This window comes from Haliotis cracherodii, unplaced genomic scaffold, assembly GCF_022045235.1.
Source record: "Haliotis cracherodii isolate W230 unplaced genomic scaffold, xgHalCrac1.p SCAF_21, whole genome shotgun sequence".
Lineage (NCBI taxonomy): Eukaryota > Metazoa > Mollusca > Gastropoda > Lepetellida > Haliotidae > Haliotis > Haliotis cracherodii.
In genome coordinates, this window is record NW_027266277.1 from 619,192 (window position 1) to 640,349 (window position 21,158).

Here is a 21,158-nt window from a genome sequence, read left to right on the forward strand (position 1 = left end):
GCAGGTCTTGCTCTCAGTCTGTATGACAAGCCCTTGTTTAAAGTGTCTTGAAGCTAAATGTAGTTTGAGATTGAATTAGGAGATAAGCATTGTGTTATAGATAGACATAAATTCGGAACTCTGCAACCTCATGCTCTCTGTTGATCGTGTTTCTTTCCAAAATGTACTGCCAAACATGTTTTGATGAGGGTGCAAGAATTTGCCTTGAAGTGTCATTACAAATAATGAAGAAGTTGTTATTCATGAAAGCTTCATGTCTTAAAGGAGATGACACATCGAGTAACTTTCTAAGCAGAGGGACGTACCTTCTAGACAGGTCCTAATTATTGTTCTGTTTTGACACAGGTTGTTGTTGTGGGAGACCAGAGCTCCGGGAAGACAAGTGTCCTTGAGATGATCGCACAGGCCAGGATATTCCCAAGGTCATATTAATAGAGATAATCTCTCACTAATTTCCGTCGTATTTAGTATGTTTCCAGAGACCCCAATATTGGTTGATACATTTGATTCAAAGATGTTGTCACTTGAATTGCCTTTGCATGTGTTTGTGATGGGTTCCACCATTGGGGCAGGATACCCTCACCTTTTCGCAAACCCCTGGTATCATCACTATTTGATCGTGATTCAGAAACACATGCCTATGATATAGTCGGAATCTTACAATGTTATAGACAATTACAAGATTTCTTATGAAAATGGAAATGATTTTGTCGCTTTTATTTTCATAACATTAAGGTGTGAATCAGCTTCTTTGTACGCATTGTGAAAACTATACATTTGAGTTTTTCATTTAATGCATGCGTTTCTGTATGCATGTTAATTGAAAGTAATTGGGTTTGGGATATTTTGGGGGGGTATTTTACGCAGAAACGCTGCTTGTCTGTAGCTCTGGAGTTGTAAATGAAGCCTCAATAGTGGAGCAGATGTTGTTTGTCTATGAAACTTGAAAGTCAAAGGAAGATTTCAAAACTTGTTCTGTCCCTCTTGAAATCATTTCATTGGCTACAATATTCATTGTATAAATCTTGCCAACCATTGGGTACCTCTGTTAAGGTATGGTATCAAGGGCTAGCCATAGACAGCCATGTGGTATCCAACTCTGTGTGGTACCATGCATGTAACCCTGTCTGCTACCATGCATGTAACTCTGTCTGGTACCATGCATGTAACTCTGTCTGGTACCATGCATGTAACTCTGTCTGCTACCATGCATGTAACTCTGTCTGCTACCATGCATATAACTCTGTCTGCTACCATGCATGTAACTCTGTCTGCTACCATGCATGTAACTCTGTCTGCTACCATGCATGTAACTCTGTCTGCTACCATGCATGTAACTCTGTCTGCTACCATGCATGTAACTCTGTCTGCTACCATGCATGTAGCTCTGTCTGCTACCATGCATGTAACTCTGTCCATGTAACTCTGTCTGGTACCATGCATGTAACTCTGTCTGGTACCATGCATGTAACTCTGTCTGCTACCATGCATGTAACTCTATCTGCTACCATGCATGTAACTCTGTCTGCTACCATGCATGTAACTCTGTCTGGTACCATGCATGTAACTCTGTGTGGTACCATGCATGTAACTCTGTCTGCTTCCATGCATGTAACTCTGTCTGGTACCATGCATGTAACTCTGAATGCACTTGTTGACAGGGGCTCTGGCGAAATGATGACAAGGTCACCTGTGAAGGTCACACTCAGTGAAGGCCCTTTCCATGTCGCAAAGTTCAAGGACAGCAACAGAGAATTTGACCTTACCAAAGAATCTGATGTGAGTGTGTTTGTGCATGTTTAATTACCTCTTGGGAGTTAATATCCGTTTATTTAATTTCTCCTTTATCCTGAAAGGTCTGTGCATATATCATGTACGTTTAGAGGAATTTGAATACCCTTCATCACCAGGATCTTATGATTGTTTTTCACCTCTGCTATCATAAGATTGGTTAGTCACGTGATATATTGTTTCATGACAAAATTTCACAATATAACTACATGGTTACACGACAATTTTAAGTCTCTAATGTTTGTATTTCTTCATGACTATGAACATGTTGCTTCTGACTTATACATGTTTGAACAAAGCTAAAACGTCAGTCTACTTCAGTGTTTGCATGACCACATTGTTTAATACGTGTATCTAAATACATTCTGCCAGGGCTACTGTCAAACTATTCCCAATCGGACATTTTGTACCTATCTCTTGACACCAACAGTGGGTACCCGGGTAGGGTCGGGTAATAGGAGTGTGGGTACCCGGGTAGTAAAATTGGACTTGTCCCAGCCCTATTATATATAATTACCGTTTTGGACGTAGTAAGCGCCCTGCCCATGGCAACATTTGCTAATATATTGGCAAGTGAACAATCACAATTAGCACCCCTTCCGATTGATCAATGTACAAAAGACTCATATATTTGCGTATAATGCGCATTCGTGTGTAAAATGCACCCTTAATTATGGACAATTAAATTCTGGAAACATATATCTATCGTATATAAACATTTCAGGCTGTCAGCATAAACCACAAAATTAATCTTTCAACTCTGTTTTTATCACCAAAATAATATTCTAATAAAAAAAAACTAAATCTAATTTCGAGAGCGCCCTGGGCGCTTATTACGTCGAATACAGTATGTATCATCTTCGATTGTCTTCATTTTACTTTGATAAATACCCACTTGTAACGGTACCATAAAAAACAGCTTTGAGAATTGAAGGGGTTCTGCTGGTAATTTAAATCTTTGTTTATTATGTAAAAAAAAAGACCTTAGAAACAAACTGAGCAAACTGTACAAGCTGTACAAACATTGATGGATGATGCAACTCATGTTGTTTGGCAGCTGGCCGCCCTGAGACGTGAGGTGGAGCTGAGGATGAAGGCGAGCGTACAGAAGGGTCAGACAGTCAGTAACGAGGTATGCTCAACTTGGTGCTGTCACATAGCTAACAGGATTGGGATTGACATTCTCTGAATCACATCTCTTGACATGCCCTTTCATACTAAAAGGGGGCATTGGTGACCCAGTAGTCTTAGGCACTACAGTTTTCCTGTGCAATGTTGTGTCACTAAGCCATAGCCATAGCCATAGTCGTTATAATGGCTACTACATTTTGAAATGTACATTTGAAAACATACTCTGTAATGATGGGCCAAAAGCCCCTGTCATTGGGAATATAATATTTCACAACCCTTTGAGGTGATCCCTGTTAGGATTCCAGGTAAGAATTTGTCCCCAGCAACCTATGCTTGTCATAAGAGGCAACAAAATGGATTGAGTGGTCAGACTTGGTGAAATGTTTGCTTGTGTGTCAGTGTACCCACCGGTGTGGTACTTTTTCAATCACCGCTTCCGTTGTCTAGTGGTACAGCATCCGTCTGGAGAGCGGAAGGTCGGGGGTTTGATACCCAACCACATCATACCAAGATATGTAAAAAGATGGTACTTGTTGTTACCCTGCCTGTTGCTTGGCATTAAGGGGCTAAATCAAGGATTGGTCGGCACGGAGTCAGTATACTGTGTATGAGTGGGGTATTTATGTTCAACTGTGGCATGGTATCTCAGTGAGCTAGCACTATAAAATCGGCATTGGTCTGGACTAGTACAAGCAGCCACACACACACACACATGCATGCATGTTGCTATACAAGTGCAATAATCTTGGATGTGACGTTGAAGCCCATTTCATCTCACCATTGGTTTGTCTGGTCCAGACTTACTTTAGCCGTCATTTAGCTGGAATATTGCTCATAACGAATATGACCATGTTGATGTTTACTTACTGTTATTGCTGTGTCTCCTCCTCCACAGTGTATCTCCATGTCAGTAGCAGGGCCAGGGCTTCAGAGGATGGTTCTTGTGGACCTGCCCGGAATCATTTCTGTAAGTTGAAAATAGAAGTAAGAAACAAGGCCTCATGAAAATATTGAGAATGGAGTTAAAATATGAAGTGTCATGTAGCTGGAATATTGCTGAGTGTTGCAGTTTATTCATAAGAAGTGTTGATCTGATTCTGCAACGCAAGAAGGCCAAACTGTCACAACCTTTTGCCATCACCTCCATTCACTGCATCTTATATGCTACTCTAAAGGAGTTAAGGAATGACTGATTCTTTCATATTACTACAGTTGATCTGTCATGGCATGACTGTTATTTTATTAACTATTGTAAAATGACAGAACCAGGTTTCCTGCCACTTAGCTGTCATGCTCTGATATAACTGGAATACTGTTCACAGTGGCGTTGACCCGTGAAGATTCCGGGGTAGAATAGGCCTTCAGCAACCCATGCTTGCCGTAAAAGGTGACTATGCTTGTCGTAAACGGGATCGGGACTAATGGGATCGGGTGGTCAGGCTCGCTGACTTGGTTGATGCATGTCATAGATCCAAATTGCGTGGATGGATGCTCATGATATTAATCACTGGATTGTCTGGTCCAGACTCGATTATTTACAGACCGCCGTCATATAGCTGTAATATTGCTGAGTGCGGTGTTAAACAACAAGCAAAAGAAACATCTCCTAATTCAGCGACTATGTTTGTTGAACAGACCGTGACGACCGGCATGGCGCCCGACACCAAGGACTCCATCAAGGGAATGTGCAAGTCTCACATGGAGAACCCCAACTCCATCATCCTGTGTATTCAAGGTAGCGTCAACCTCCCTCATCTACGTCACGGAGGACAAGGGAGGGGTCGAGTCCTCACACTGTGTTGGAGGCAGTACCTTGTATTCCAATGATTTCACTTCTCTGTCTTGAAGCATTATTTTCAGGACACAATTTATCCTCTAAATGTAGTATCTGGTAGCATTTATCAGGATTAAGGTTGCACCGCCGATCAAATGGCTGTCTCTATCAATCTGAACAGGTTTTTGCCCATACTGATTTTGCCGAACATAATAATTATTAGTTATCCAAGGGTGACTTTAAAATATTGATCAAGTATAAATTAGACAATAATATTTCAAATCTTGGCCATTTAGGCATACAGATCATCTTTAATGATATGTTGCCATTTCAAAGTAGAAATGCACTGTATCTCCTTATGCACACATTGGCAGACATTCTAACAGGTCGACCTGTAGCCCCGAGTAGTGACATAGAGCATAGATGATGATAAACAGTAAGCAGATCGGAGGACACAGTAACAGACAGACTCGGTTCCTGATCAACTCAAGGACTTGTCCAAGCTTATTTTCATATAGACATGTCGTCTGATGTCTACAGTAAAACCAGTTTAAGGTTATGCCCTTAACAGTGAGGCAGACACATTTTCCATTGCTTGTATTGTACCTGTGCCTATGACACAAGAGTAGATATACCCAGAATATAAGTGCAAAATCAGATCCACTGGAAGCACCCATAAAATAGTGGTAAGACTGTAACTATCCCCTGCTGCAGATGGGTCTCTGGATGCTGAGCGGAGCAACGTGACGGAGCTGGTCAGTCAGATGGACCCCCAGGGCAAGAGAACCATCTTTGTGTTGACCAAGGTCGACCTGGCAGAAAGCAGCTTGTACAACCCAGACAGGGTAAGATCGTCTTCAGTGGGTACAGTTTCCTGGAGCATGATATATCATATGCACCATGATGATGTGATACACATACAGAATCTGAGTATCTTTTGACCCCAATGTGAGATTCTATTTATCGTCCAATATGATGCTTCAAACTTTTCCAGTTTGTATACCATAACATCCAGTGTCTTGAGTGTAAAAGGTGCACCTAACAGGTATTCTTATGAGAATGTTAGATAAAGAGGAACAGAGACAGGTGACCAAACATTAGCTTCGGTTCTACTTCTATCCTTGCTGTTTTCCTAAATCTGTTCTAACTTTCTTCCAGATTAAATCAATTTTGGAGGGCCGACTTTTCCCCATGCAAGCTCTGGGTTACTTCGCTGTTGTCACTGGAAGAGGTAGGAGATGCTGTGTTGATGCTGTTGTGTCGGAAGCATATTTAATATATAAACATACTGTGGTTATGTCCTTTTCACCCAGACAATTTATAGAAATGGCAAATGGGATGTTGATTTGGAGAAAACACTGACGACTGCCTTCAAACAAAGTTTGGTGCTTCATAATTAATATGACTGAAGTTTGTGTGACAGAAATTGAATGCATTCATTATAAGTCAATATGGACGTGATGAAATGAGAAATAAGTGAACCTTCAGTTAAACACTGCAAGGGTCAAGGTCATCATCAAGGTCCTTGTCTGAAGGACAGTTTCTTTGAATGATAACTTACAAATCAATTTGTAAATTGGTACAAGTCTTCCGTGACGTAAGGCAACGATCTGAAAAGGTTATGACTCGTCTATGTATAAGGTCATGGTCACACTGAAGGTCATTTATAAACCAGACACAACACACACAAAACACACACACCAAGAAAAGCAGGTGGTGCTGTATCAATCAATCAATCAATCAACCAAACAATCAATCAATCAATCAATCAATCAATCAATCAATCAATCAATCGAACAAAGAATCAATCAATCAATCGAACAAAGAATCAATCAATCAATCAATTTCAGGCAACACCAATGACAGTATAGCCAGTATCAAAGACTATGAGGATCGATTCTTCAGGAACTCGCGGCTCTTCAAGTAAGTGTGTGTACTTGTATCTGGTCTGTATCACTTGTACCTGAGGCAAGATGAAGTATTATGGGTGTCACTAATAAATCTATCACATATCGTCATACATACCATATTTGTGTGACGCTCATTATGGCAGCTTCAATGGTTGATGCAAAACTTAAATATTGATAAAACAGGACAATCGATACATGGATAGGTGTATCATGTATTGTCTGGTGCAATTTTACGATGAACTGATGTCGGTGAATCTTGACGCCCGTACTGAAAATATTGTCAACCATTTAATGTAAACATTGACTTCAGGGCAAAGTGGGTTCCCAGTACTTCAGGCTTGTCATTAGATGGGGGCTTGGGTGGCCCATTCATCTAAGGAGCCACAATTAACTGGGTAGAGTTAACCAATTAACCTATGATTGTTGGTTCTGATCCCGGTTCGCCGCGATTTTGTTTCTAGGTTTGTCAGCCCCCTACCCGTGCTCGTGGGTTTCACCGAAGTGGTAAACGTCTTAGGCCTGCATCACTTGGGGCTTTCCTCCCACATTAAGCTGACACGCTGTGATATAACTGGAATACTGTTAAAAGCAGCGTTGAACCCAACTCACTCACTCACTCACTCACTCACTCACTCACTCACTCACTGCCATTAGACAATTATGTATTATATACAGGTCGCCAACATTGCTGGAAAATACTGCTGACAGTGGATTTGTGCTAAGACTATTGCTTGTCATACGACGTAACTAAATCGATTGTTCCAATGGAGATCCAGGTAGAATAGTTCTTTAGCAACCCATGCTTGCTGTAAAAGGCGACTATGCTTGTTAAAGGCAACTTACAGATTAGGTGGTCAGACTTGGTTGATGACATGTCATACTGCGACGATGGCATTTGATGTTGCTCATAACATCAATCACTGGTTTGTCTGGTACAGACTTGATAATTTACATAATCATGGGCTTATTGCTGGAGTATTGCTGTGTGAGGTGTTAAACAACAGATTTGATGCTCCTTGACCGAGGTGTGTAAGAGTTATCTGCTCCTGACAGGGATGGGGTGTTGAAGCCCACGCAGATGACCACACAGAACCTCAGCATGGCCGTGTCCGACATCTTCTGGAAGATGGTCAAGGAGACCGTGGAACAGCAAGCTGATGCCTTCAAAGGTAAGCATTATAATGTGTAAACCATTTTTTGACTCAAGGCCACATTCTACAAAGAAACTTAAGCATCTTCAGTACTTGTATACTCTTCAGGGAGCTGAGAATGAAAATCAGGTGCACACTAATCCATTGACCGGGGTAATAATTATGTTAATAATTTGAGCATTCACTTGTTGAATGGAATTTGGCACATAATAAATGCACTTTCTCATTATTATTCCTTTATGACAGACACACAACTTATTGCACGAGGGATACTGTTGGGCATTAAACCAAACTCCAGTCCTCACTATTGTTGTGGGTGTCTAAGAGCACCTTGGAAAATAATCTTATCACTTTGACTGTTAATGGTTATTTGTTACAACTAAACTGGGCTTGTAGGGCGTCATAGCTTTTATGATTTAGCATGTTTATATTAAAGGGCAATTTCACACGGAAATGAACCATTTTTTCTTGTACTTTTTCCACATTAAAAGTGTTAACATAGAAGTGTCATAGACAAAAATATAAAAGCATCATATTTAATTAACATATTTATTGCACTAAAACGATTTATATTTTTCACATTTACCAAGTGTTCTATTTCCATAACAAAAACACCATGGCTTATGCCCCTTGCAATATGACGTCATTGGTGCCAATTGATAAACATTATGACGTCATCATGCTTTGTTAGAGCCGCTTCACGTGGTGTAGGTACAGTTTTGTGATTTTGTGATTCCACCAATTACGTCATAATCTAAGGGGGATAACTCAGGCCTATTTCGCTCGTAAAACGAAGGCCTCATAACAGCATGACACTTTCACACTATTGTGAGCTTCCTACTTTCACTGTGAAAAAAATGAGTGTATATTTTCAAACACAGATACTAACTAATTCTAAAATTGCGTTTTGTTTAGAAAAAGAAAGAAAGTGATTTTTGCATGTACACTTCCCCTTTAAGCAAGTGACAGTCAAATCCTGTACATTATAGACAGGTCTCCAATATTTTCAGATAGACTTTTAACAGTAATTTCTCAACAGCCAAAGCAAACTAGTCTTTGCATTCTTTCCACTGGAAATTGAAATTGTATTTTGACAGCCACAAGATTCAACCTGGAGACGGAATGGAAGAATACCTTTCCTCGCATCCGGGAATTGGACAGGGTAGGAATACATTCCCTAATGTTAATAATAATACCAAAGGTCATGTAACTTTTCTGGACATATTGCCTCCCGTAAATCCATTTGTCCCCTGAAGATTTGAGTCAGTATGCTGGATTTAGCGATTACTCTCATTCAAGTCCAAGGCGCTGCAATTTGCTGTGCAGAGTTGTGGCCCTTTGGCATGCCAGAAACCTGTTACTATGGGATCGAATCCCGGTTCGCCCAATTATGTTTCTAAGTTTGTCAGCACTATACCAGTGATTGTGGGTTTCACCAAAGTGGTAAATGTCAACGACTTGCATCACTTCTCCATTTTCCTCCAACAGTAAGCTGACAAGCTGTGCCATAACAGGAATACTGTTAAAAGTGGCTTTGAACCCAACTCACTTACTGATTTTAATGTGTTTATATATGACAGTGTTATGAAATCCTGGCTGTACATCATGACATCATGTTCTCTGTTCTGACAGAACGAGCTGTTTGAGAAGGCACGGGGTGAGATCCTCGATGAAGTTATAAACTTGAGTCAGGTTACTCCCAAACAGTGGTAAGTTCAGACAAAGTCAGGGTTCTTATTTTAAGAAAGATCATATTGCTTTTCTTAACTTTGGAGAACTCAGTCTTTCACACTGAAGTGAAATCAGTATAGTCTGGAAGGTAATTTAAGGTACCGACGTTTACTACAATATCTGAAAAACTATTGGGCCTACTCCAGTCAAAGTTGGTATGAGATTATTAAACACTCATACATAACTGGATATTAAATTTAAAGACAATCGGTGCATGAATAAAAAATCTGTCTATTTAGCTATCACTATATTTCATCAACAACCAGACCTGTTCGTCACGGGTGGAACGAGCATCACTGTAACAGCCATCTGCATGATGCTACCCCTGCGTCACAGGGCCATATGACACAGTTGAACCAATCAACTCAACTCGAAAGGGTGCACGGGAATCACGCACGCACGAATACGGTGTTAGCGTTGGACGTCTCAACGTGTGTGATTCCTGTGCACCCTTTCGAGTTGAGTTGATTAGTTCAACTGTGTCATATGGCCCTGTGACCTTAAATTACCTTCCAGACTACTACATGGATATGGTGTTCATGCTCCGTGAGCTTGTTGATTGGGTGGCATCTTGACTCAATTCCCCTTGTAACATCAGTGACTGGTTACCCTGTCACATGGCTGAAATATTACCTGCTTAATGACCCTGTGAAGATCCGGGATAGAATAGGTCTTCAGCAACCCATGCTTGCTGTAAAAGGTGACTATGCTTGTCGTAAGAGGCGACTCACGTGATCGGATGATCTGGCTTGCTGACTTTGTTGATGCATGTCATCGTATCCCAATTGCATAGATTACTTTCTTGTGATGTCAGTCACTGGATCATCTGTTCCAGACTTGATTATTTACAGACCGCCGTCATATAGCTGGAATATTGCTGAGTTAGGCGTTAAACCACACACAAACAAACAAACAAAACATCGCTATAAGAGAAACACTAACACTGAAACAGCTGGCCTTGCTTTCCCGTGATGTACCCATGTTGTGTCCTTCTTTGCAGGGAGAATATCTTCTACAAGAAGTTGTGGGAGAAGAATGCCACCCATGTACTGGAGAACATCTATCTACCGGCAGCCCAGGCTGAAAACTCCGGGTAAGGGAGGCCTCACTCACTCACTCACTCACTCACTTCTTCACTCACTCACTCACTCACTCACTCACTCCTTCACTCACTCACTCACTCACTCACTTCTTCACTCCCTCACGCACTCACTCACTCTTGTAAGAGGCGACTAAATGGATCTGGTATATCAGTCACTGGATTGTCTAGTGCAAACTTGATTATTTATAGGCCGCTGTCATGTAGCTAGAATATTGTTGAATTTGACATTAAATGCACTCCTTCACGATTCTTCACTCACTCCTTCACTCTCCTTCACTCAGTCACTCCTTCATTCATTTGCTCATTCACTCCTTCACTCTCTCCTTCACTGTTGGCATATTCACTCCTTAGCTTACTCGTTCCTTCACTCTCCTACACTCACTCCTTCACTCCCTTATTCATTCACTCCTTCACTCATTCATTCAATCCATTGCTCATTCCTTCATTCACTCCTTAGCCTGCTCACTCCTTCACTCTCCTTCTCTCAATCCTTTGCTCACTTATTCATTCACTCCATTGCTCATTCCTTCATTCACTCCTTAGCCTGCTCAGTCCTTCACTCAATCCTTTGCTCACTTATTCATTCCCTCCATTGCTCACTCCTTCACTCACTCCTTCATTCACTCCTTAGCCTGCTCACTCCTTCACTCTCCTTCACTCACTCCTTCACTCACTCCATTGCTCACTCCTTCATTCACTCACCAACTCCTTTACTCACTCACTATTTATCACTATGTTTGATGTTACAGAACCTTCAACACTGCTGTGGACATCAAGCTCAAGGGATGGGCCGATGTGCAGCTTCCAAAACGATGTGTCGAGGTAAACCAATACCACCTTTCATATGTTGCCGCCATTCACATTCACTTTGAGAATTCGAGTGGATGTTGTTCACTGTGTGTTGGTTTCCACTGACTGGTGATAACATTTAGATGCGTGTTTGGTCCAGATACAAGATGGTGGATATAAATGTTCAGAGATCAGAATTGCTTCCAAAATGCTTCAATATGGATGAAGACTTTCGATCTTCAACCAGCAGGTCTTTGAAAGGCATTTAGAAGTGATACACATAAGGAAGGGAATATATGGATGTCAACTTTTATATTATCGCTGCTTTCTGATTGGCTTGTGTCGGCTTCTTGTTTGTCATTTCCCTGGTCGGTCAAAACTGGGATGTCCTCCTATCTTTGTTTAGCGATAGCAAGAACTAAGATCTGATTTTAATGAGATTAGGTACCACCAAGGTTTAATGTCTATGACAAATGTCTACAACCTGTGACACTGAAATACAGTTTATTAACTCACTCACTGTTGACCTGAAGATCTGGGAAAAGGATAGGTCCTCAGCAACCCATGCTTGACGGAAGAGGCGACTATGCTTGCGACTAATGGGATTGGGTGGTCTGGCTCTCTGACTTGGTAAATGCATGTCATCATATTCCAATAATGTAGATTGATGCTCATGATATCAATCACTGGATTGTCTGGGCCAGACTTGATTATTTACAGACCGCCATCATATAGCTGGGTGCAGCGTTAAACAACAAACAAACAAACAAACACTGACTGTCATGGTCATACTTCAGGTTGGGTGGGAGACGCTACACGAAGAGTTTGAGAAGCTGGTTGGACGCGACCAAGACAAGAAACACCATGATGACATTTTTAACCAACTCAAGTCTGCCGTCATTGAGGGTTCCAAGGAACGACACAAGTGGGATGAGAAGGCCGAGCAAAGCCTGGTAAGTGGCTCCACAGAGAGTGATCTACCTGTGTGTCAAAGAGTGATCTACCTGTGTGTCAGAGAGTAATCTACCTGTGTGTCAGAGAGTGATATACTTGTGTTTCAGGGAGAAATCTACCTGTGTGTCAGACAGTAATTTACCTGTGTGTCAGAGTAATCTACCTGTGTGTCAGAGAGTGATCTACCTGTGTGTCAGAGAGTAATATATCTGTGTGTCAAAGAGTGATCTACCTGTGTGTCAGAGAGTGATCTACCTGTGTGTCAGAGTGATCTACCTGTGTTTCAGGGAGAAATCTCCTGTGTGTCAGACAGTAATCTGCCTGTGTGTCAAAAAGTGATCACCTGTGTGTCAGAGAGTAATATATCTGTGTCAGAGAGTAATATATCTGTGTCAGAGAGTAATCTACCTGTGTGTCAAATAGTGATCTACCTGTGTTTCAGAGAGTAATCCAGGTGAACATCTTGGAGGACAGATCTGTGAGTGACAAGCGCCACTGGGATTCTGCCATCAAGTTCATGGAGGATACCCTGAAGGAAAAACTTAAGCAGTGTAAGTATTTACAGCACTGTCCAAGCAGTCAGTTGTCTTGTGGTTAAATCATATGCTTATCATGTCTGTCGCCCAGGTTTGAACCCACACAGGGGTACAATGTGAGAAGTCCGAGGTTTTGATGAAAGGTGTTCACTGTATCATGTGGGGAATAAAACCTGGGGCTTCACTATGACCGGCAAACACATGACTAGCCTACCTAGCCTCTGTTAGATAGTTTTATAATTCCAGACAAAGTGTTGAGTGTGCATTTGTTGGAGCATGTGACACCCCCAACATTATATAGCGTTCGCCCGGAGAGCGGAAGGTCCTCGGTTCGATCCCCGGCCGCGTCATACCAAAAGACGTTAAAAGATGGTACTTGTTGTTACCCTGTCTGGCGCTCGGCATAAAGGGGCTAAAACAAGGACTGGTCGGCTCGGAGTCAGTATACTGTGTCTGAGTGGGGTATTCATGTTAAACTGCGACATGGTATCTCAGTGTGCTAGCACTGTAAATCGGCATCAGTCCGGACTAGTACAAGCAGCCACACACACACACACGTGCATGCACGTCGCTCTAATCTTGGATGTGACGTCAAACCCCATTTCACCTCACCACCCAACAATATATGTCCAAACAGTATGTTTGTTTATCTTACAGCGGAGGACTCGCTGCGGAAGCTGACGGGCCCGAGTACGACAGAGCAGTGGATGTACTGGCAGAAACAGACTCAGGACAACAAGGACAGGTCTGCCACCAAGAGTGAGCTGGAGAAACTCTTCCACACTGACCCTGTGAGTGGACATTGAACATTGAAAATTGACTGACATGTAAAAGAAAGCCCTCAAAATCTTTTAGATGCAAAGGATGTCTTCATGTCCGTAAAGACCGGCGGTGGGAAGTCCCTCCCTTACCTGTTACCTTTTTACTTATCTCAACGCTTTATTGGTCAGTAAAATGGAAACGGAAACCAGGGGTGGGTAATTTGAGATCACGAGATCCACGAAAATGGATCCAGGTGTTGGTACATGTTTACCGAATTGCTAGCCCTGGAGATATGGAGGATTGGGACAGTATTGCTGTAGTTAAAATAGCTCTTGCAATATTTGCAATTGTGGTACAACTAATATTTTTCCCTCCAGTTTGTTTTGTGTTTGGTTATGTTCAGTTACAGAAGGGAGGCAACTCTTATTAGATTTCAGCATATTTCTTTTCAAAAGATAAAAAAAAATATATTTTCAGGTAATTTACTTGAGATGTAGATTAAAGATATTGTTTGATCTCATCCAAGCAATATCAGCTGTTGAAGCCAGCTTTTGGATGATAAATAGTTACTGGATTGATGTGGCTTGTTCTTTCAAAAAGCCAGAATTTGTGACTGGAATTCTGCACACCCACTGTATTACTAGTATATTTTTAGTTCCCAATTCACATCATGAATCCCTTTGTGATCTTAGGCCCTTGGGTACTTTTATTATCATTTGGCTGTTAATTTTTTATACAGATCAGTGTTCCTGCTGGCTCTTAAAACTGGTAACTCTATAAATTACCAGTCTCAGATATTTCAAGATGAAGTCACTACAAGTATTTTTAATCTTGAAGCAAACCAAAATGTCATTTCCTTGCACTAAAAATCGACGAGGGGAAACTCTGATGGTAACAGACAAGCTGACTTCGTTTGAAAAATATACTTATATGAATATCACAGATTAATAAGATACTTTATTTGCCGGTGCACAGGGACTGGCAGTCACATGAATTACCGGTCCAAGCCTAATTTTACCAGTAAAAAACGAGTAAATACCCGTAAACGGGAACACTGCAGATGTCATACATTACTGATGGGGATTCTAGTGTTACAGTGAAAAAAGTCAATGACATTCTTAACTATTGTTTTAATGTATTTCTTATCAGAATTTAAATAGTATTGTAGGCACCTTGGTGGATATGGGTGTAACAGGGACTTTGTATGTGTTTACAAGATTTGTGTTTACAAGAAATATCCCATTCATTTAACTGGGTACCGGCTCAGTGGTCTTGTGGTAGAGCGTCCGCCCGGAGAGTGGAAGGTCCGGGGTTCGATCCCTGACTGCGTGATACCAAAAAGACGTTAAAAGATGGTACTTGTTGTTACCCTGTCTGGCGCTCGGCATTAAGGGGCTAAAACAAGGACTGGTCGGCTCGGAGTCAGTATACTGTGTCTGAGTTGGGTATTCATGTTAAACTGCGGCATGGTATCTCAGTGAGCTAGCACTATAAAACGACATCAGTCCGGACTAGTACAAGCAGCCACACACACACACATGCACACACACACACACACACGTACATGCACGTTGCTATATTAGTGCAATAATCTTGGACGCGACGTTAAACCCCATTTCACCTCACCTCCATTTAGCCGGGGATAATAGTCAGGACTACAGGACTTGCAATGTAAATTGTTTGTGTCTTAATTTATGTGTTATTTTCCAGCAACACAAGTCCCACCTGTCTGGCGACGAACTGACCACAGCGAGGAAGAACCTGCAGAGTTACAGTATAGATGTCTCCAATGACTTTGTGAGTGGTCACATGATCATGTGAATTGTTTGATTTGTTTGTTATGTTTCATGTCTCACTCAGCAATATTGCAGTTATATGACGATAGTCTGGAAATAATCGAGACCAGACAATCCAGTGATTGATATCATCATCATTAACATACGATGGGATACAGTGATTAATATAATGAGCATGGGGATACAATGGGATACAATGACATGCATCAACCAAGTCAGCAAGCCTAACCACTTGATCCTTTTAGTTGCCTCTTACAACAAGCATAGTCACCTTTTACAGCAAGCATTGATTACTGAAGACCTCTTTTGCTCCTGATCTTAACGGGTAACATGATCATATGAATAGGCTTGGTTGATTTATCACTTGCTGGCCTTGTCATCTAAGGTGACGAAACTTGTTGTGCAGAGTTTGGGCCCTCAGGGATGCCAAAAATAGACTATTGGTTTGAATCCCAGATTATGTTTCTTGGTTTGTCAGCACCATACCTGTACATGTTAGTTGATAAACATGTTGATAAACATATAAGATCTTCCGCTTGCCTCCCATATGAAGGTGACACTCAATGTTATTAAGGAAACACTGTTAAAATGCTGTTCAAGTGATGTCACCAGCTCAATGTGTTTCATTCTCAATCTACGTATCAAGCCCTCGGTATTTTTCATCAAATCAGACGTTGTAAAAGAATTTTATATGGAAAAGATGTTTTCCAAAGTCAGGGGGTGGAAAATCCTCTTGAATTTGAGTCGAGTCGAGTAATGGCAATATCCCCAACCCACAGACCCATCCACCCACACACACCACAAACACCCCCCCCCCCCTCCACACACACACACACACGCACACACACCCCACAGACCACCCACCCACACACACACCCCCCACACAGACCACCCACAGATCCCACCCACATCCACGCACACAAACCCACGCACAAACACACAACACAGACCCCACCCACATTCACACACACACAACAAACGCTTGAAGTTTATGATCTGTCACTGACAACACACTTGTTTGTGACTGGTGGTACTGTTCTTGAAAAGTGGAGAATAGTTTCTTGCTGTGGGATGGATGTCTAGTGCCCCTGCTTTCATTAGTAAGTCATTCTGTTCCTTCTTTCAGATCCGTGAGACATGGTATCACGTGTTCCGGCTGAACTTCTTCAAGAAGGCTCTGTACCAGGCCCAGCAGTGCAAGAAGGGCTTCTACTACTACCAGAGAGGGTTCTCAGAATCCGGGGTAAGTGCGGCCATTGTTTCACATTGCTGGATCATCAAAAATGGAGAGATAAAAATATATATTCAAGCTCTAAATTTCCTAGCCAAAACATCACATGTGAAAAAATATTGGAACTTACAAGCAAATCGACACCAAATCAATGCTTTTTTGGGACATTCATATTTTGCCAAATCAAGTAGTTGCTGTTGATGTTTTGTACATTTTTCTTGATACACAGACTTGACAATATATACCTTCCTGTCACCCCGAGGAAAGCTGACACTTCACACTCTCACAGAGTCAATACATCAAAGGTTAAACCCCGTGAAGATTCCGGGGTAAAGTAGGTCTTCAGCAACCCATGCTTGCTGTAAAAGGTGACTATGCTTGTCGTAAAAGGCGATTAACGGGATCTGGTGGTCAGGCTCGCTGACTTGGTTGATGCATGTCATCGTTCCCAATTGAGTGGATCGATGCTCATGATATCAATCACTGGATTGTCTGGTCCAGACTTGATTATTTACTGACCGCCGTTATATAGCTGGAATATTGCTGAATCCAAACCAACAAACCAAACCAAAATCAAAGGTTAAATCTGATGTCCTCTGACTGAACACTTGTGATCCAAACTGATTCAACAGAGATTTATCAGGTGTCAGTTAGAATTCCCACTTTGGAATTGCGTTCACCTTTAATGTTCTGTGTTAACAAAGGCAACTTGCATTTTATTGATAATGGAATTGTGAACATAGCTGGATCCAGAGGAGGTGTTAAGTTGGCCCGAACCCCTCCCTTTAGAAAACCAGATGTAGTATGTTGTAGGCAGTAAAATTATCTGAGAGTGGATTTTGATATTTGGACCCCTCCCTTGTAAAAATGCTTGATCTGCCCTTGGTGAAAGTGGAATAGCTGATGCTTAGGTGTACATTATTGCATTGAATGCAGTGTTATGGTACTGTGGAAACGGTGTGGCCTTGTATTTAATTACTGAGCGAGATTATGGGACAAAACCAGAGCCAACAACCTGTGCCAGGTCGAGTCTAAAATTGGATTTGATGGTCAGTGTGTGTGTTTAGAGAGAACTACAGAAAATGGCATAAAGGAATTTGGTGTCACATCGATGAGCTCCTGTAGTTATGATGGAGCTATGGCCCTGGCAATAAAAGTTGATATTGACATGAAGGACGATGGTAAATAGAGAATCTCACCCTTTTGATATCAAATATATCAACACGAGTTGATAAAAGTGGAAAAGACTTGCTGATGAGTTGTCATTGTTATCAACGACTGTTGATGTATTTGATATCAAAAGACACAAGGGTGAGATTTTATTTATCATCCAACATCATTCTTCCAACATCTTCAGTTAGTAGACAGTAATAAGCAAGGTCTTAAGTGTAAAAGGTATTGCTAACAGCTTCAGTTGCAGAGCTATTAGTAATGTCATTTGATTGTGACATCATGGTTACCAACGACGTCACAATGGTCTGCAAAGCATTGTGATGCAATTTCATTGCAGCGATATCTACAGTGTAGATATAGCTTGATCTTACACAAGCCATATCTCCTGTGGGAGCCAGTTTTGGATGATAAACCAGTTTTCAGAATACGCAGGGTTACTTCACCATATTTTGATGATACGCACAAGTTTTATTTTTGTAGCGTATCTGTAATGTTCGTTGCATATTTGATACACTTGGATTTTATTTTACTGCATATTTCTGCATTTCTGATGCATAATTTACGCAGATACGCAGCTTATCTGTAGCTCTGAGTTTTGTCCTTGTGTTGGTTCAGCTGGAGTGTCATGATGTTGTGCTGTTCTGGAGACTCCTGCGTATGTTGGAGGTGACAAGCAACTCACTCCGCCAGCAGGTCGTCAACAATGAAGGTCAGTGTCACTGTGTGTCTGTATGTTCAACTGTATCTCTGTCTGTGTGTATGTATGTTCAACTGTTTCTCTGTCTGTGTGTCTGTATGTTCAACTGTTTCTCTGTTTGTGTGTCTGTATGTTGAAATGTTTCTCTGGCTGTGTGTATGTATGTTCAACTGTTTCTCTGTCTGTGTCTGTATGTTCAACTGTTTCTCTGTCTGTGTGTCTGTATGTTCAACTGTTTCTCTGTCTGTGTGTCTGTATGTTCAACTGTTTCTCTGTCTGTGTGTCTGTATGTTCAACTGTTTCTCTGTCTGTGTGTCTGTATGTTCGTCTGTATGTTCAACTGTTTCTCTGTCTGTGTGTCTGTATGTTCAACTGTTTCTCTGTCTGTGTGTCTGTATGTTCGTCTGTATGTTCAACTGTTTCTCTGTCTGTGTGTCTGTATGTTCAACTGTTTCTCTGTCTGTGTGTCTGTATGTTCGTCTGTATGTTCAACTGTTTCTCTGTCTGTGTGTCTGTATGTTCAACTGTTTCTATGTCTGTATGTTCAACTGTTTGTCTGTGTGTCTGTATGTTCAACAGTTTCTCTGTCTCTGTATGTTCACCTGTGTCTGTGTATGTTCACCTGTGACAGTATGTTCACCTGCGTGTGTGTTTTCAGCTCGGCGGCTGGAGCGAATCATCAAGGACACGCTGGAGGATCTCGGGGAGGACAAGGAGCGGCTGGAGAAACTCCTCACCGGGAGACGGGTGATGCTGGCCGAGGAACTCAGTGAGTACAACCCCTGGAGTATTGCTGAGGGCTGCATTAAACAAATCCAAATCCAAATCCAAATCTTAATCCTTTCCTTTTATCAATAATGAAAATTGTAATGCCAAATAATTTCATTCGATTTTAATTTGTTTCAGAAAAAGTTCGACAAATCCAAGACAGATTAGAAGAATTTATTCAAGCATTGAACAAAGAGAAATAGTGCATAATCTATGTAGAATATCTATGAATCATCCCATTTCTTGGCTGATGGCCCTCGAGACAGGGAGTGTGCAATGAAGGGGACAGCTGAAAGTCATAAACATACCCCTGCTTCATCTGTGGATGAATCTGACAGTGATGAAACTGTTCTGATTGTTTTCTGTCAGATCTGGTTTCTTTCCAGCAGGTGCCATGAGTTATCTCCCCTGGAAAATGGCCGCTCTTCAGTGCTAAACATTTTGTAGGGTGTGTGTGGATGAGTGTTTGTAGCTGGGTCGGCAGAATGAAGAAGCCATTTGGATGGAGCTATAACAATTATTTATGAGTATTTTCTCATTTTTGCATCGTTCGGGTTATAATGAGCATTCTTACTGGCGTCCATTCCCTGTTCTCATCAATTCCTGCAGCGTCAGCAGTTATCACCTGACCTGCTGATGTATTAGATCAAGATGATGCCATAGAAGTGTTGCTTAAAGACACCAGCTTTTGAAAGTTCCAATCGGAAATTGCAAAAAATGCCTTAGAGTCACTCAATACATTTCACAAGTCATAAACGTTTATGCTTTTATAGAGTTTTTATTTGTGAAAGTAGCATCAGTAGTTAGGGACAAAGCATTTGATATTCGGGGGATGTGGGTGTTTAAATAAAAAAAAATAGATTGCCCCAGACAATGATTGAAAAACTGTTGAGAAAAAATGAAATTGTCTGCCACAAAAAATACATTATGTTAAAAGGTATTTTAAAAATATTTTTGGCTCATAAGAAATATCAGGTTTTGCAACTGAAAACTGTAGTTGAAAAAAGATCCAGTCTCCATACAAAGTCCCAGCCCCCTCCAGAATATCAAGTTGTAGGTCGACTAAGGTGTCTGTTCATGTCCTTCTACATGTTTATCATGCTTGATGTTGATGTAATTGGAAGCAATGGTTTCAAATGAATTTTTTCAGAAATTGTTTGGATGAAGGCATTTCACAATTGTATTAAGAAAGTCTAGCCATGTTGAAGAAAATGTGTTGAATGAGAACAAGAATTCCTCTGTCATGCTTGCTGACGCCTTGATCCCCAAAACTTTATAATGGACATAATAAATTTTTAATATTTTCATCCCTGACTGTCTTACAACCACCTGTCCGCCTCTATGATTGTATAGTCCTCATATACCTAAAGACAAGAAAAAACGCCTTGTATTTGCCTTCTTTATTTACTTGATGCCACACATCATATTCCCAGTCCAACCAGACAGGGGCCATGGCTGGCCTTGTGTTTAAAGCGTTGCTAATTGTGCTAGATCCCAGTTTCGATTTGTCACAAGGGTACAATGTGTGAAGCCTATTTCTTGTGCTGGAATATTGCTATAAGTGGCGTAAAACTCACTCTTACTGTCTTTCTTACCGATATACCTATGACCTATGTTATCTGCCTAGTGCCTGATCTGTTTTTGACATTTCCATATGCAACTCTCTGAAATAAGGGACAGTCTCGGAGAAGAAAACTGGAATTCAATACCAGTAAACTGTGGCTTGCCCTGTACTAATCACTGATGTATGTTTGTAAGGGAGTGGTCCTTTTGGACAAGTGAAAAACTAAAGGTAAGCCGATCCATAAAACAAAAAGCTCCAAGCGTAAAATGATATTCTTTGTTTTCGGGCGTTGGTGCCT

General features: G+C 41.3%; 1 protein-coding gene across 4 annotated transcripts in view; it reads left to right on the plus strand.

The window, feature by feature from the left end:
* LOC139470736 (dynamin-like GTPase OPA1, mitochondrial) overlaps positions 1–20,154 on the plus strand; it is a 35,956-nt gene extending 15,802 nt beyond the window's left edge. For all 4 annotated transcript variants that reach the window (XM_071253010.1, XM_071253012.1, XM_071253011.1 and 1 more), the window contains 21 exons: positions 346–422; positions 1,662–1,779; positions 2,849–2,923; positions 3,818–3,889; positions 4,558–4,657; positions 5,411–5,541; positions 5,855–5,927; positions 6,547–6,619; positions 7,660–7,775; positions 8,855–8,919; positions 9,390–9,466; positions 10,489–10,581; positions 11,340–11,412; positions 12,177–12,332; positions 12,776–12,884; positions 13,527–13,660; positions 15,342–15,428; positions 16,554–16,670; positions 18,447–18,540; positions 19,187–19,297; positions 19,435–20,154. In XM_071253010.1, the coding sequence (XP_071109111.1) occupies positions 346–422; positions 1,662–1,779; positions 2,849–2,923; positions 3,818–3,889; positions 4,558–4,657; positions 5,411–5,541; positions 5,855–5,927; positions 6,547–6,619; positions 7,660–7,775; positions 8,855–8,919; positions 9,390–9,466; positions 10,489–10,581; positions 11,340–11,412; positions 12,177–12,332; positions 12,776–12,884; positions 13,527–13,660; positions 15,342–15,428; positions 16,554–16,670; positions 18,447–18,540; positions 19,187–19,297; positions 19,435–19,499 (2,016 nt within the window). In that variant the 3' untranslated portion in view covers positions 19,500–20,154. The remainder of the gene's footprint in view (positions 1–345; positions 423–1,661; positions 1,780–2,848; positions 2,924–3,817; positions 3,890–4,557; positions 4,658–5,410; positions 5,542–5,854; positions 5,928–6,546; positions 6,620–7,659; positions 7,776–8,854; positions 8,920–9,389; positions 9,467–10,488; positions 10,582–11,339; positions 11,413–12,176; positions 12,333–12,775; positions 12,885–13,526; positions 13,661–15,341; positions 15,429–16,553; positions 16,671–18,446; positions 18,541–19,186; positions 19,298–19,434) is intronic.
* The last annotated feature ends 1,004 nt before the right edge of the window (positions 20,155–21,158 follow it).